The sequence below is a fragment of the Delphinapterus leucas genome, chromosome 9 (genome assembly GCF_059928025.1).
Source record: "Delphinapterus leucas isolate spDelLeu-1000000601 "Yukka" chromosome 9, BTC_Dleu_Yukka2, whole genome shotgun sequence".
Taxonomy (NCBI): Eukaryota; Metazoa; Chordata; class Mammalia; order Artiodactyla; family Monodontidae; genus Delphinapterus; species Delphinapterus leucas.
The window spans coordinates 96,335,367-96,348,391 of NC_143137.1; the positions used below are offsets into that span (position 1 = coordinate 96,335,367).

Sequence of the window (13,025 nt, forward strand, 5' to 3'; positions counted from 1 at the left end):
ACGGGGTTGGTCCCTAGCCCAGCTGTGCTCTGTTAGCCTGGCCCTCCCGGCTGGACCCAGTGGAGTCCAGTCTCAGGCTTTGGACAGAGGCACATCCCTGGCGATAACTACGATTTCTGACTCCAGCATAGAGTATGCTTTGTTGCCTCCAAGTGTTCAGGCCACCCCAGCCCTGGGCCTGCGAGGACCAGCTGCCACCCCATTCACAAAGGCCTATCCACAGACCTGGGCGTTACAGAGTGCCCTGCTGATTGACCGAGCTCCCTGGTGGGCGCCAGCGTTGCTCCACGCCCAGACCCACGGCATGCGGGGCTGCGGCAAGGACCAGGCGGCCGCTGGCCTCCTACCTTGAAGCCCTGCCCCTCGCGGGGATTGGCTCTGGCTGCTCCCCACCTCCGCCCAGGGCTCATCCTACTTCTGTGGTCCTTCCCGAGTCCTCCCCGTGGTCAGATATTAGCATTGCAGTCATGCCACTTGGCATCCACGCTGGTGGAGGGTGAGGGCGACATGTGGGGTAGAGATAGAACGATGGGCTGCGAGCCTGTTGGACCAGCGTGTTCTCTTGGCTGCCCTGCCTTGTTCCAGATCCTTCTGGGAAACTGGGCAGGGGTGCAACCTTCCGGGGCCGTACCCAGTGGCCATCCACCTAAGCCTCTCAGCTCCCTCCTCCTCCTGCAGCAGGGTCCCCTGAGGCTGGGCCCACAGCTCCGCCCGCCCCTGGTGGACAGGTGGGCCCTCCCACCAGGACTAGCCATGCTCCGAGATCCTGGGTGGTCCTGACCGAGGTCTCTGGCCCCCCAAGCCCTAGCCCGAGCTGCTCACCATCTCAGCAGTGCCCGTCATGGCGTCCTCGGGGATGGAGTACATCTGGTGCTTGGTTTTCACACTCCACTGTCCCTCCTCCCCTTCCCCCACCTTCACAAGCATCACCCTGAAGTTGGTGCCGCCCAGGTCCAGGGAGAGGAAGTCCCCGACTTCTGCAGCCACAGAGAGAAGCACATCAGTCTCATGGGCACCGCTGGGCAGGAGCCCCCAAGACTGGGAGAGGAGGAGGGGAAGGCATGGTGGGGGGACCAGAAGAGCTGGACGAGGGGCCCCCGATGCCAGACATCTGGGGGACCCCAGGATAAACTGTGGAAAGGGCAAAGGCGAACTGGGGAAGGCAGCAGGAATCCCTTGTCTTGGGCTGAAGTTGCCCCCAGCCCAGGGCCCACCTGAAGACCTAGAAAAATGGCCCAGACTCAGGATTGGGCTGGGAGTCCCCCGAATGACTGTGGGAAGCCAGTTTCTCATTGTGAGATGAAGAGAGCCAGTTTCCTGAGGCCAGAGTGAGCCTGAAGGCCCCAGGACTGGGCCAGCGGAGCAGAGGGTGAGACCTGGCTGGTGTCTGGGGCACAGCATTTTGGGGAGCTGACTCGGGGCTGCTGGGGACAGTCAGGGCTGTTAGGAAGGGCCTGGGGCACTTCTCCCTGCTGGGGCCAGGGGAGAGCCACCTCTGGATGAGGACCTGATGGTTCCCATGTGAGTCCCATCCCTGCCCCACCCTGGACCGCTGTACCTGAGCCTTCCGGGGTAGAGCGCACGTAGGTGGGCAGCATCTTCACACTGGCCTCCTCGTGTGTCTCCAGCCTCAGGCCTCGGTCCATCTCCTTCTGCATCCGCCTCATCACCTTCTTCAAGTCCTCCTCCTGCAGCTGGAACTCCGCCAGGATCTGTTCCACCTGCACAGGGAGGGAGATGGGGAACAGCTGGGCGGACGAGGGGCTGTGCAGTATGGGGAAGGGGGACCACAGAGTGTGTGTTTCCCCCACACACCGACGGTCTCCTTTTGCCTCCTGACCCTGGGTCCAGGATGGCCCATCATTTCAAACTACCACAGTTACAACCAGTTGAAAAATGAAGACAGCAAGTTCCAACGCCAGTTTCCAAACAAATGCAGCTTGGGGCGTGTTGGAGGGTGAGGGGCAGAGGGCAGACATGGCACCTCCCTTTGTACCCCTGATCCAGGGGAGGAGGGAGGCGCTAACCAGGAGAGTGAGTGAGACACGGGCTGGAGGAGCCCGCCTGGAGGGCGATGGGCAGCTGGCGTTACTGTCTAAAAGATCCGGTCATTATAGCTCTAGGAATCTATGCTAAGGGAGTTAGTGGGCCAGTGCGTACACATGTTCATAAGTGATGGTCAAGACACACTACTTAGAGGTGAAAGTTAGTTAGAGGTGTCTGGTGGACTAAAGCATGGCAGTCCATAGCCTGGAAGGCGCTGAGGCCCTCAGAGGGAGGAGAGGTCCCTATACATTGACAGGAGGGAGGCTGGTACACAAAGCTCAGATTCAATACCACCATTCCCGTGAGTGTGGACGGCCTGGGTTGGGTTCTCCTCCTGCACCCTCTAGGGGAGTGGCCGCTTGCTCATCCCTTCATGGTGGCATGACATTGGGCTTAAACACCGTGCCCATGCCCACTAGTGCCCCGGAAGCAGGGACCCTGCTCTGACCTTGCGTGTGGACCGTGGTGTGGCTGCCCTTTCCCTTTTGCACAACAGCACGTGTTCATGGAGAGAAGACCACTTTGATTCCCTACATATTTGGACCAACAAGGAAAGGGAGGCTACTCGAATAAAAGCCGTGCGTCCACTCTTCAAAAAACTCCTACTCTCTCGCTGGTAGTTTTCCATGTAAGCTCGGGGGGTGGAGATGCTCTGAATTCCAATCAGGAGACAACAGAGCTGCTTGCCCCTTCTTCCTCAGTTTTTAGAGCCCACATTTTGTTGGGGGCCTGGGGAGCTATCACATCAAAGGAAGACAGCCCCTTCCGAGGCGCAGGGGACAGCCCGTGACTGGGCTAAGCCAAGCCCAGCTATCTTATCCCCTTTTGCTGGTGACTTGGTTTAGAGATGGGCATGTGGCCCAGTTCTGGCCAGTGTCAGGTGAAGGGAAGCCTGATTTTAGCAGGAGGGGGGCCTTCTGGGAAGGTCAGTGCGCCTCTTAACTTTGTGAACATAGCTGTATGAGGGTGTGTTGACAGGCACTGCAGCAGCTATCCTGAACCACGAGGAGACAAGGCTGAAGAGAAAAGGCTGTTAGCATATTATAGATGGCAGAGAAGAGAGACAGAGTGAGCCCAGCCCTGATGACATCACTGATGTGCTGAGCCAACCCTGGACCCAGCCACCTCCAAGTGCCGGTTGTGGGAATAGATACTAATCACTTAAGGCCACAGTCAGTCAGGTCTTTAGTTTCCTGCAGCCCAAAGCATTCCTAATGCATACAGATCCTTACTTAGGAGCGAATTCTCTTACCAAGACCTCACACTTAGAATTTAAACCCAGGGAAGGTCACAAAGGGATGGGGCTGACAAAGTCTACGACAAGACACACAGAGTCAAACACCAGTATTTGCTAAGCCATTCTGCAGCTCTGGGGTGAGCTACAGCCCCAGATGGGGTGAGGGTGCAGCCCACCCCAAGGCCGTCCTGGCAGGACATACCCCCAGAGATGCCCTCACGCTCTGTGAAACAATCCAGGCTGTCCTCAGAGACCCATGCCTACAGCCTGGCCTCGTCTCTGTTTCTTTCACACACTTTCAAGTAAAATGCGCCAGGAAGGAACAGTAACATTAACATTCGCTGAATCCCTCCAATACGCCAGGCTCTGAGGTGAGTGCACTACACAAGCTGCCTTTCTTTCATCCTTGGCACAGCTCGGGGGCGGGGCTGGCATCCACTCATCTTCTAGATGCAGCCACTTGCAGCCAGCACACAGAGCGAGGCCAGCACCCAAAGCCATGCACTCAAGGGCCGCTGCCAGAAGTCCTCAAGAGGCTGCCCGGCATCTCTCCCAAAACAGAACTGTAAGACATCACGGCTCTTAACAAAAGCGATGCTGATCCTGCAGAGGTCCAGCCCGCAGGCCCCACTGGGCTCCATCCCCTCCCTCTCCGTCATGGCAGCCCAGCCAGCGGCCTCGAGCCTGGACTCATGAGGGGCTGTGACCCAATGGCTTCACCCTCTGTGTCCAGGCCCATGTGGGCAGAGTTTGGGAAGGGTGCTGGAAGGTTCCGTGGCTGCAGTCCAACACTCCAGGCGGCCACAGGCTCACACGGGCCTCCAGAAACCCTCCCCTGTGGCCGTGGGGAGCGTCCTCCATGGTGGGTGCGAGCCCCTTTCTCGGGTGCATTGGGGCCTGCAGACACCACAGTTAGCCTGCAACCCTGAGAGGAGGCACTCCGACCTTACCCCCAAGGCTGCATGTCTAGGCGGACGCCAGTTGGGTTCAAGTCACGGGGCAGAGGCCTGCCTCACAGACCCTGTGGCAACATCCACAGAAGCAGGCACTGTGCACCAGGCCCCGTTTGGGCATCCCCAGTTCTCCCTTACGCTTAATCCCCCTGGAACCCAAGCATTTTATTATCTCCACTTCCTTTCCAAGGCCACAGATCTAGATGCTCAGAGCTGGCTTTGAACCCAGGTGCTGGCTCTGAGCCCACCTCCCCTCCCTACCCCGCTGGGCTGCCCAGCCCTTCCCTGAGCGCAGGCTGGGTGTCCGTGCAAGCTGGCTTAAAGGTCTTGCCGAGCAGCGTAGGAACTGCGGGGTGCTGCTTGAGGAACCCCAAGAAGCCACCTGTCCCCCCCAGGTCACAGAAGAACAAAGCACAGACAGAGCCTGTCCCCCCAGCCCTGCCCCCATAGCTGCACCCCTGCCTGCTCACCAGGAGGTCACAGGACACAGCATCAGGGCTCACGGTTGCACCCAAACATGGTGGGAGGGGGTCTCCTCCCTGAGCAACTCTCTTACTCTCCAGGCAGGGCCATTGCCACCATCTGACAGTGCCACAGCCCCCCAGGACTCCGGCTTCTGGTGCCCCGGCCCGGGGCTTTGCAGGAGAAGAGCCAGACTGCCCAGTGCCCTCTGGCTCTCCGGGGTCCTCCCATCCTGGCTCTCCTGGGATTCTCCAGGAGGGTCTGAAGCTGGCAGGTTGGGGACACACTTCCCCAGGAGTATGCGGCAACTAGCCCAGGGTCACCCACTGTGTGTACACAGCCATCCCATGGCTGCAGCTGGACCCACGCAGGGCTCATACTGCCCTCCAGGACACTGGGATGGGTTCTGGAGCCCACAGGGCACCCAGCGTTTGCCCAGGGGCCCCATGCCTTGGCCCTCTGGGGCCCATCCACTGCTGTGCAGGTGTGGGAAGCCCTCTCAGACCTTTCCCTGTCTCCTCATCTGTCAAATACAAGCCCCACAGGATGTCCTGCCATCTTTCCCGAGCCCTTGGGGCAGGGTCCCAAAACACTGACTGTGGCATAAATGGGGCAGGTGTCCCCAGCCGAGCCCCACCAGCCCCCGTCATCCCTGCCCAACCAGCTTGGCCCCTCCTACTTTGCTTCCAACCTGTACAGCCCATGGCCTTGTCCAGACCCGTGTCCTTAAGGACTGTCCTCATACTGATGGCTGAGCGCTAGGAGGGGATGTTCTGCAGACTGAGAAGGGGTGGGTTGGGCTGGGGAAATCCGCCTGGTCTCTGCAGGCACGTTGGCGTGTCTGTTAGCCAAGGGGAGATGGATGCCAAGTAGCAGTTGAATAGTGAGGCCAGAGCACAGGGGACAGCCTAGCACTGTCAGCCCCAGGAACAAGTCCCGTAGAAGACACCGTCCCTGGAGACCCCTCCTGGAGAGGCTGGACAGTGGGTATCGGAAGGGACCAGCTGCCTCTTAGCCTCCGCACCTCTGCGCCTCCTTCCAAGGGGTCCAGAGCTCCCCGTAACCTCCACTCTACCAAACCACTTGCCCTACCCACACAGGAAGAACCTGCCCCAGCCGTGGCCCTGGGGACCACTTGCCCTGGCTTTGGGGCGACCCTTACCAGATTCAAAGCTGTCTGGACCCAGCTCCTTGTGGCCTCCATCGCCATCTCTCTGAGGCGCCAAAAGGTAGGTTTGTGGGGAGGTAGAGACACTCCTGTCTGCGGAGGCGCAGGGCTGGGCTGCAGGCCGGGAGTCTGAGGCCCACCCGTGCAGGCACGGGCCGCCTAGCCGGGGAGTTGCCTGCGCAGGCCGCCCAGGGCTTCTGCAGAGAGCATTCAGCAGCTGGCTGTTGAAAGACTCAGCCTACCGCCACCGGGTCAGACAGGGCCAAAAGGGCAGACGAGGCCTGCCTGGAGTGAGGGGTGATAAGGGCCACGAGGGGAGGGCTGTGGGGTGGTGCCCCATGCCTTCAGCCCACCAGGGTGGGGATTCATTGCCCAGAGTTTCTGCGGAGGGGGCAGAACCGTTCTATATGCACTCCAGTCCTTGGATGTGCCAGGGCGGCAGTCATCACGCTGCTCAGGTCAGGAAAGCACGTTGCAGAGCCGGGCAGACAGGGCGGGGCTGCTGAGGGGCTGGCCCCATGCAGGTCGAAGGGTCTGGGCTTGGTCTTGGACCACGGGGATCCCTGGCTAATTTTCACCTGGGGCCTGTCCTGTACTTGGGAGGGGAGACAGGCTGCTGGCTGGGAGGCCAGGCCTGAGGCCCTGAGCAAGGCAGGCTCCTCGTGAAGCAGGGCTGCAGAGGGCAGGGACCTCCTGGGCCGCTCCTCTCCTGAGCCCTCAGAGCCCTGCCGTGTGGCCAGTCAGGATCGGTTGGCAGGATTGGTTAAGGGGGGGGGGTTTGCACGAAAGACCTCGGTTGGGTCATTGAGAGCCAGGCTCAGGCCCTGGGCAGAGGCAGGACTGGAGGGTGGGGGTGAGGGATGGTGGTATGTGGGGCCAGGAGGTGGGGTGGGGAGGGGAGGGGTGGGGAAGTGAGGGGGAGCAGATGGAGGCGGGCACCACCCTGATGACTGGCCCCACCCCCACCCAGGGCCATCTGCCCCCACCAAGTAGAAAATGCTTGTTTTCATCAGGGGTCTTCAACTGTAAATCGTCAAAACCTGCCTCAAAAGGCTGGGAAGGTCATCCTTGGGTTTTGGGTCTGCAAAATCCAGGCCAGAGGTCGCTCTGAGAGCCACCCCCCTTCCCCACTCCCAGCTCCTTGCCCGGGAGTGAACCTGTCCTGCCTGGACCTGCCAGAAGCTGCCGAGCCCTGCTAAAACGAGCAAGAGCTCGGGAGTGGGCGGGGCTGGGGAGTGGTAGCCTGACAGGATGCCAGGCTCTCCCACCAATGGCCAGTGTGGTCATCCCTGAGGAAGCCCCTGACATGATTGATCCCCTTCCCAAAATAGAGCCCCAAGGGCTTCACTAAACCCACATGTGACAGATCACTGTCCCCCCAGCCCCTGGCTCTGAGCCGCTGTTTGCACAGGGTGGGCAGGGCTCACCCCTGGGTTTGGAGTTGGGGGCCTTCTGCACCAGCCAGGCCAAGAAGCAGCTGCTCTTCTCTTGGTCTAGGCACATAGCACCTGAGAAGACAATCAAAATCCTCCAACTCTGTCCTCTGGGACGTGGGAGAGGACAGGGCTGGGCAGAGATCAGTGGGACCCTTTCTTGTTTGCTGGACTTCCAGTGTCCTCTCTGGCTTGCACTTTGACCAGCAAGCACCCCTCACCAGAGCCCTTCCCTGGGGCCGCCTCCTTGCATTCCCCAGCACCTGTGAGGGCAGGAAGGAAGGCGTCCAACAGCCCCACTTCCCCACACTAGTTAATCCTCCGGAGCCAGACTCTCATGCATCGTGCCAGCTCTCCTGTGCTCCCACCACAAGAGGTGTGCCCTGTCTCACTGCTTCCTGTTTAGGTGAGGGAGTGACCCCAGAGGGTCAACACTGGGCTGGGGTCAAGGATCCCTGCAGCAAGGGATAGACCTGTCCAGAGAAGAGGGGCCAGGAGAGGGAGGGCCTCAGAGACAATGGCTCCAGAGGGATGCCCAGGACATAATTAGAGTCTTCAGTATCTCAAGGAGGGTTGTCCTGAGGAGGTTGAGTGAATGTGGTTTCTGCTTAGACTTCCCCCGAAACACCCAGAGCTGCACAACAATGGGCTAGGGTGTCTCAGCAGATAATGAGCTCCCGACTCAACAGGGGGAGGGATGTGGGCATCTGAGAGCAGGGCCAGAGGGACTTTTCTCTATGTCCCAGCTGGTACCCACATCTCTCGGTTGCTCAAGGAGCTGACTGACAGGCATGATTTAATTTTCTTTGTAATTTATCTCTAGGAAATAATCTGACAAATTCGGAGATGGATGTTCCAGGTTACTCTTTCTAGGATCCAAAAATGGGACATAATCCTCACACCCAACCTTAGGAAATTGTCTAAATAAATTATGCTACATTTATATGCAGTCATTTATAATGGTAAGACTGATCTGACTCTATTGGCATGGAAAGATGCTCACGACATCCTGTTTAAAGAGAATGTGGTGGCTACCCTCCAAAAGGGCCTCCAATGAGCCCCATGTCTTGCATTCAACCCCCCGGGTAGGCTCCATCCATGCTGAATAGGTCTGGCCTATGTTACTAATAAGCTATTGCAGAAATGACAGAGTGTGACTTGTGAGGCTAGGCCATCAAAGACTTTGAGGCTTCTGCTTTTCTCTCTATTGGATTCTTTACTCTGGGGGAAGCCAGCACCAGATCATGAGGACATTCAGGTTGTATTGGGAGGTCCACTGAGAAAAACTGAGACCTCCTGACAATGGGCATCTCCAACTTGCCAGGCAGGTGAGCGAGCCACCTTGGGAGCCAATGCAACAGCCACCATCGAGCCTTTGGGTGATGCCACCCCAGGGAACATTTTGACTAAAACCTCAGGAGAGACACCAAGCCAGAGCACCCTAGCTGAGCCACTCCTGGACTCCTGACCCACAGAGACAGTGTGAGATAATAAAGGTTTGTTTTTTCAAGCCACTAAATTTCGAGGTAGTTTTTTTACATAGCAATAGAAGACAAATAGAAAAAACAGTTATAAAATATAGCATGATTCGTTTTTGTCATGTATATGTATATTATATGTAATATACACATGGGAGGAAATACAGAAAAATGGTAATAGTAGTTATCTTGATAATGGAAATATGAGTGACTTAATTTTCCTCTTTGCTTATCTGTATGTCCTAAGTTTTTCTGCAATGAATGTGTATTAATGGAGTACTGGTTTAAAATCAGGTTAAAAAATAAAAAGTTTGGGCCTTATCTGCTATTTTTGCACAGAGGCTCTGATGCCCAGACTCTGAAGGATGCGGGCTCAGAGTTAAATGTGTCAAATTGCCGGCCCCCATATTCCAGTGGGAAAGAAAGTGGGGCTGGGATCTGGAGATGCCAGCCCCTCCCCAATGGCCTGACGGCCCTCGGCACCAGCTGGGCAACAGTGTGGGCACTCCCTGACCTGAAGCAATGGGGCCTGGAGGTCAGCATGGTGTTGCACGTGTTTGCCTACAGCAGGGTTGACTGGAGACTCACTGTGCCCTTGTGTAAGGGCAGGCCAGGGGCCTGGTGGTGAGAGGGTGTCAGGCAATGTGGCCATGTCAGGGATAGAGGCAATGGGGAGAGGAGATAAGAGACAGCAGAGTGGGCTGGGGTCATGATAACCACAGCTGGTGAGTACCCAGTGGCTTCCACGTGCTGGCTGCTGTGCTAGATGCTTATGTGGATCACAACTGGCCTGCAAGCCCAGGGCAGTCATTTTAAATGTGGGGAAACTGAGGCCCGTGGGAGTTAAGGGAGTTCCAAGATACCACAGCCATTAGTGACTTGGCCAGGATTTGCCTACAGCCCAGCCTGACTCCAGGTGTACTGGAAGATTAGTCTTCCTGACTAGAGGGGGAGGGCTCCTTCAGGGCCAAGCACATGCTGAGGGTCCAGAAACAGCCTCTGGAGCTGCTTCCATGCTGGAGATGTTCAGAGGCCTCAGCGTCAGCTGGTGGGGCTGGGGACAGCAGCCGCCACCAAGGTCTGCATGGCATGGTGCAGCCTCTGACGGCAGGTGGGCCTGGAGGCCTGGGGCCGGGTTTCAGGGGGATGCCTAAAGGCTGTGGCCATGGGAGGGGTAGGGGAAGAGGGTGGGTGAGGAACAGGGAGTGTCCTGCACACTGGTTGGGGAGGGGGAGGCAGGCTGTGGGACCATCCAGGACCCCTGCAAGGAAGGCAGGATAACGCTGGGGTGACACAGGAACACGAGGTCACCAGCCTGAGTCTGAAAACTGCAGTTCACTGGCCGTAGGACTTGGGCAAGTCCCTTAGTTTCTGGGCCTCAGCTTCCTCACCAGTAAAGTGGAGGTAACGACTTACCTACCTCACAGGGCTATTGAGGAGATTCAATGGGATAATGTAGATAAGACTCTTGGCAATACAAGTTGTTCAATAATTTGTAGTTATTTTTACTACCAAAGGATGCTTTAGCCCCTGGGTCAGAGTTTAGAATACAGGCCGTCCAAAGCTCTAGATCTATAGCAGGTCCTAATCCAAACCCCCACCCCCATGCCTGCTGATTATTTTGGTGTTCTAAGGAGACAGACAGGTGGCACAGCCTCTTGGATGCCACTCCCACAGTAAATCAATGAAGCTTATTGTCTGGAAAGAGGATGCCATCACAGAAAATGGTGGAGTAGGAAGTTCCAGAGATGAGTCTCTCCACGAAAACAACCACTACACTAGAAAAAAATGATCAAAATAAACCTGATTGGACACTTATAGCAACCAGGGGAGTGCTTGATGAAAGGAGAGTTTGCTGATGGCTTGTGAGTAGTGGACACAAACCAGCTACCAGCCCCATTCCTCACCATGGCCATGGGAATGGCACCCGTGTTCCTTGGGCAGTCAGGACCTTGGGCTGTGTATTTTGGTTGATCTGGTGGTTCCCTGAGGGCTCAGTACAGAGCTTGCCTTTGTTTCATCCTCCTCAGGCTACAGCAGCCTCCCTGGTGGCATTTACCAGAAGAGTTAAAGAGACATACATAACAGTTTAAATTTTTTTGTATTGTTTTGTTTTTTGGACCCAGACATTTAAGGATTTCTCTGTCAGGTCACAGGGTGACTGCAGAGAAATCAGAACAGAAACTTCAGTGAACATATACAACAAGAAATACAGATTTTGCCAAAAAAAAAAAAAAAGTAGTTTGAATAAGTCACTATACAAATGAACAACTGCAGTCCTCAACAAGCAACAAAACCAATCTTTACAGAGGGTGAGAATCTGACTTCCAGAGTTACCACAATATAGCACTCAACAAAAAATTAGAAAGCATCCAAAGAAACAGGAAAATACGGCTCATTCACAGGAAAAAAAAAAATCAATAGAAACTATCCCTGAGAAAACCTGAACACTGGAATTTACTAGTCAAACACATTAAATCAACATTGGAATTACCAGTCAAAAAACTTAAGTGAAACATGCTCAATGAGCTAAAGGAAACCATGGATAAAGAACTAAAGGAAATTAGAAGAACAGTGTATGAAAAAACAGGGAATGACAATTCCCTAGAATTTAAATTATAGAAAGGAACCAAATAGAAACTCTGGAGCTGAAAAGTACAATAGCTAAAATGAAAAAAAGAAAAAAGAAAAAGAAAATGCTAGAGGGCTGTTTTGAGCAGGCAGAAGAAAGAGTCAGTGAACAAGAAGATGAGGCAGTTGAACTTATCCAATCTGCCCAGCAGAAAAAAGAATGAAGTAAAATAAGCAGAACCTGAGAGACCTGTGGGACACCATAAAGCATTCCAACGTAAGAATTGTAGGAGTTCCACGACGAGAAAAGAGATGGAAGGAGGCAGAAAAAGTATTTGAAGAAATAATGGCTTAACAATTTCCTAAAGTATTTAAAGTATATTCCCCAAAGCATTAAAAATAGGGACTAAAAAATATACTTGTATGCTAATCTTCATAGTAGCATTATTCACAGTGGCCAAAAGGTAGGAACAATCTAACTTTCCATTAACAGATGAATGGATGAAAGAAAAGTATTATTAAATATACTGGGATATTATTCAGCCATAAAAAGGAATGAAGTTCTGACACACTACAACATGGATGGATGTTGAAAACATTATGCTAAGTGAAATAAGCCAGACACAAAATGACAAATATTGTATGATTCTGTTTACATAAAATATCAAAATAGGGGCTTCCCTGGTGGCGCAGTGGTTGAGAGTCCGCCTGCCGATGCAGGGGACGCGGGTTCGTGCCCCGGTCCGGGAGGATCCCACATGCCGCGGAGCGGCTGGGCCCGTGAGCCATGGCCGCTGAGCCTGTGCGTCCGGAGCCTGTGCTCTGCGGCGGGAGAGGCCACAACGGTGAGAGGCCCGCGTACCGCCAAAAAAAAAAAAAAAAAAAAAATCAAAATAGGCAAATTCATAGAGACAGGAAGTAGAATAGTTGCTACCTAGGGAACGGTGGGGAGGAATGGGGAGTTACTGAGTTTTCTGCCTGGGATGATGAAAAGGTTTTGGAAAAAGTGATGATAGTTGTACAATATTGTGAACGTAATTAATGCCACTGAATTGTACACTTCAAAAGTGGTTAAAATGGCTAATTTAATGTTTTACATGTTTTGCCACAATAATAAAAGAGAGAATACTAACAAGCTCTTTATTTTTATGGTAAAAGCAAGTTTTTTACTGCCCCAAATGGAATCACCAATCACCCTTGCACCTTCACTCATTCTTTCAACAATGTTTACCAGCAGGCGCCCTGCACACTACATGGATGTGATATGGCTTATGAATAGGGTGAGGGAAATCTACTTCTGGATTGCCCCAAACTGGACATAAGCCTGAAGAAGGTTTTGAGAAGGCCCGTTCAGTCATTTCTGTAAACAACAGGTCTCAGCCCTGTGGCAAAGACTAATTCTCACTGTGATCTGTTGTTTTGGATGCCACTAAGAGGGGAATAGGGACTAAGAAGAAAGACAACATAAAAACCATGTCGAGGAGAGAGATTTTGGTTGTAGTTACTGCCACCATTTGTCTATTAGCAAATAGATGCGATGCCCTAAGTTTCTGAGGAATTGTATTGCTAACCCCCCCCATGAACTTGGCCTGAAAAAGCTTTTTTTTTTTTTTTGCAGTACGCGGGCCTCTCACTGTTGTGGCCTCTCCCGTTGCGAAGCACAGGCTCCGGACACAC

At 54.2% G+C, this 13,025-nt stretch overlaps 1 protein-coding gene across 2 annotated transcripts in view; it reads right to left on the bottom strand.

Moving 5' to 3' along the window:
* GCK (glucokinase) overlaps positions 1–13,025 on the bottom strand; it is a 56,245-nt gene that overhangs the window by 9,170 nt on the left and 34,050 nt on the right. The window contains exons 3-4 of one of the 2 annotated variants that reach the window (XM_022593078.2): positions 1,559–1,721; positions 823–977 (exon numbers count right to left, since the gene is read on the bottom strand). In XM_022593078.2, coding sequence (XP_022448786.1) covers positions 823–977; positions 1,559–1,721 — 318 coding nt within the window. The other variant, XM_022593077.2, reaches the window with a different exon arrangement.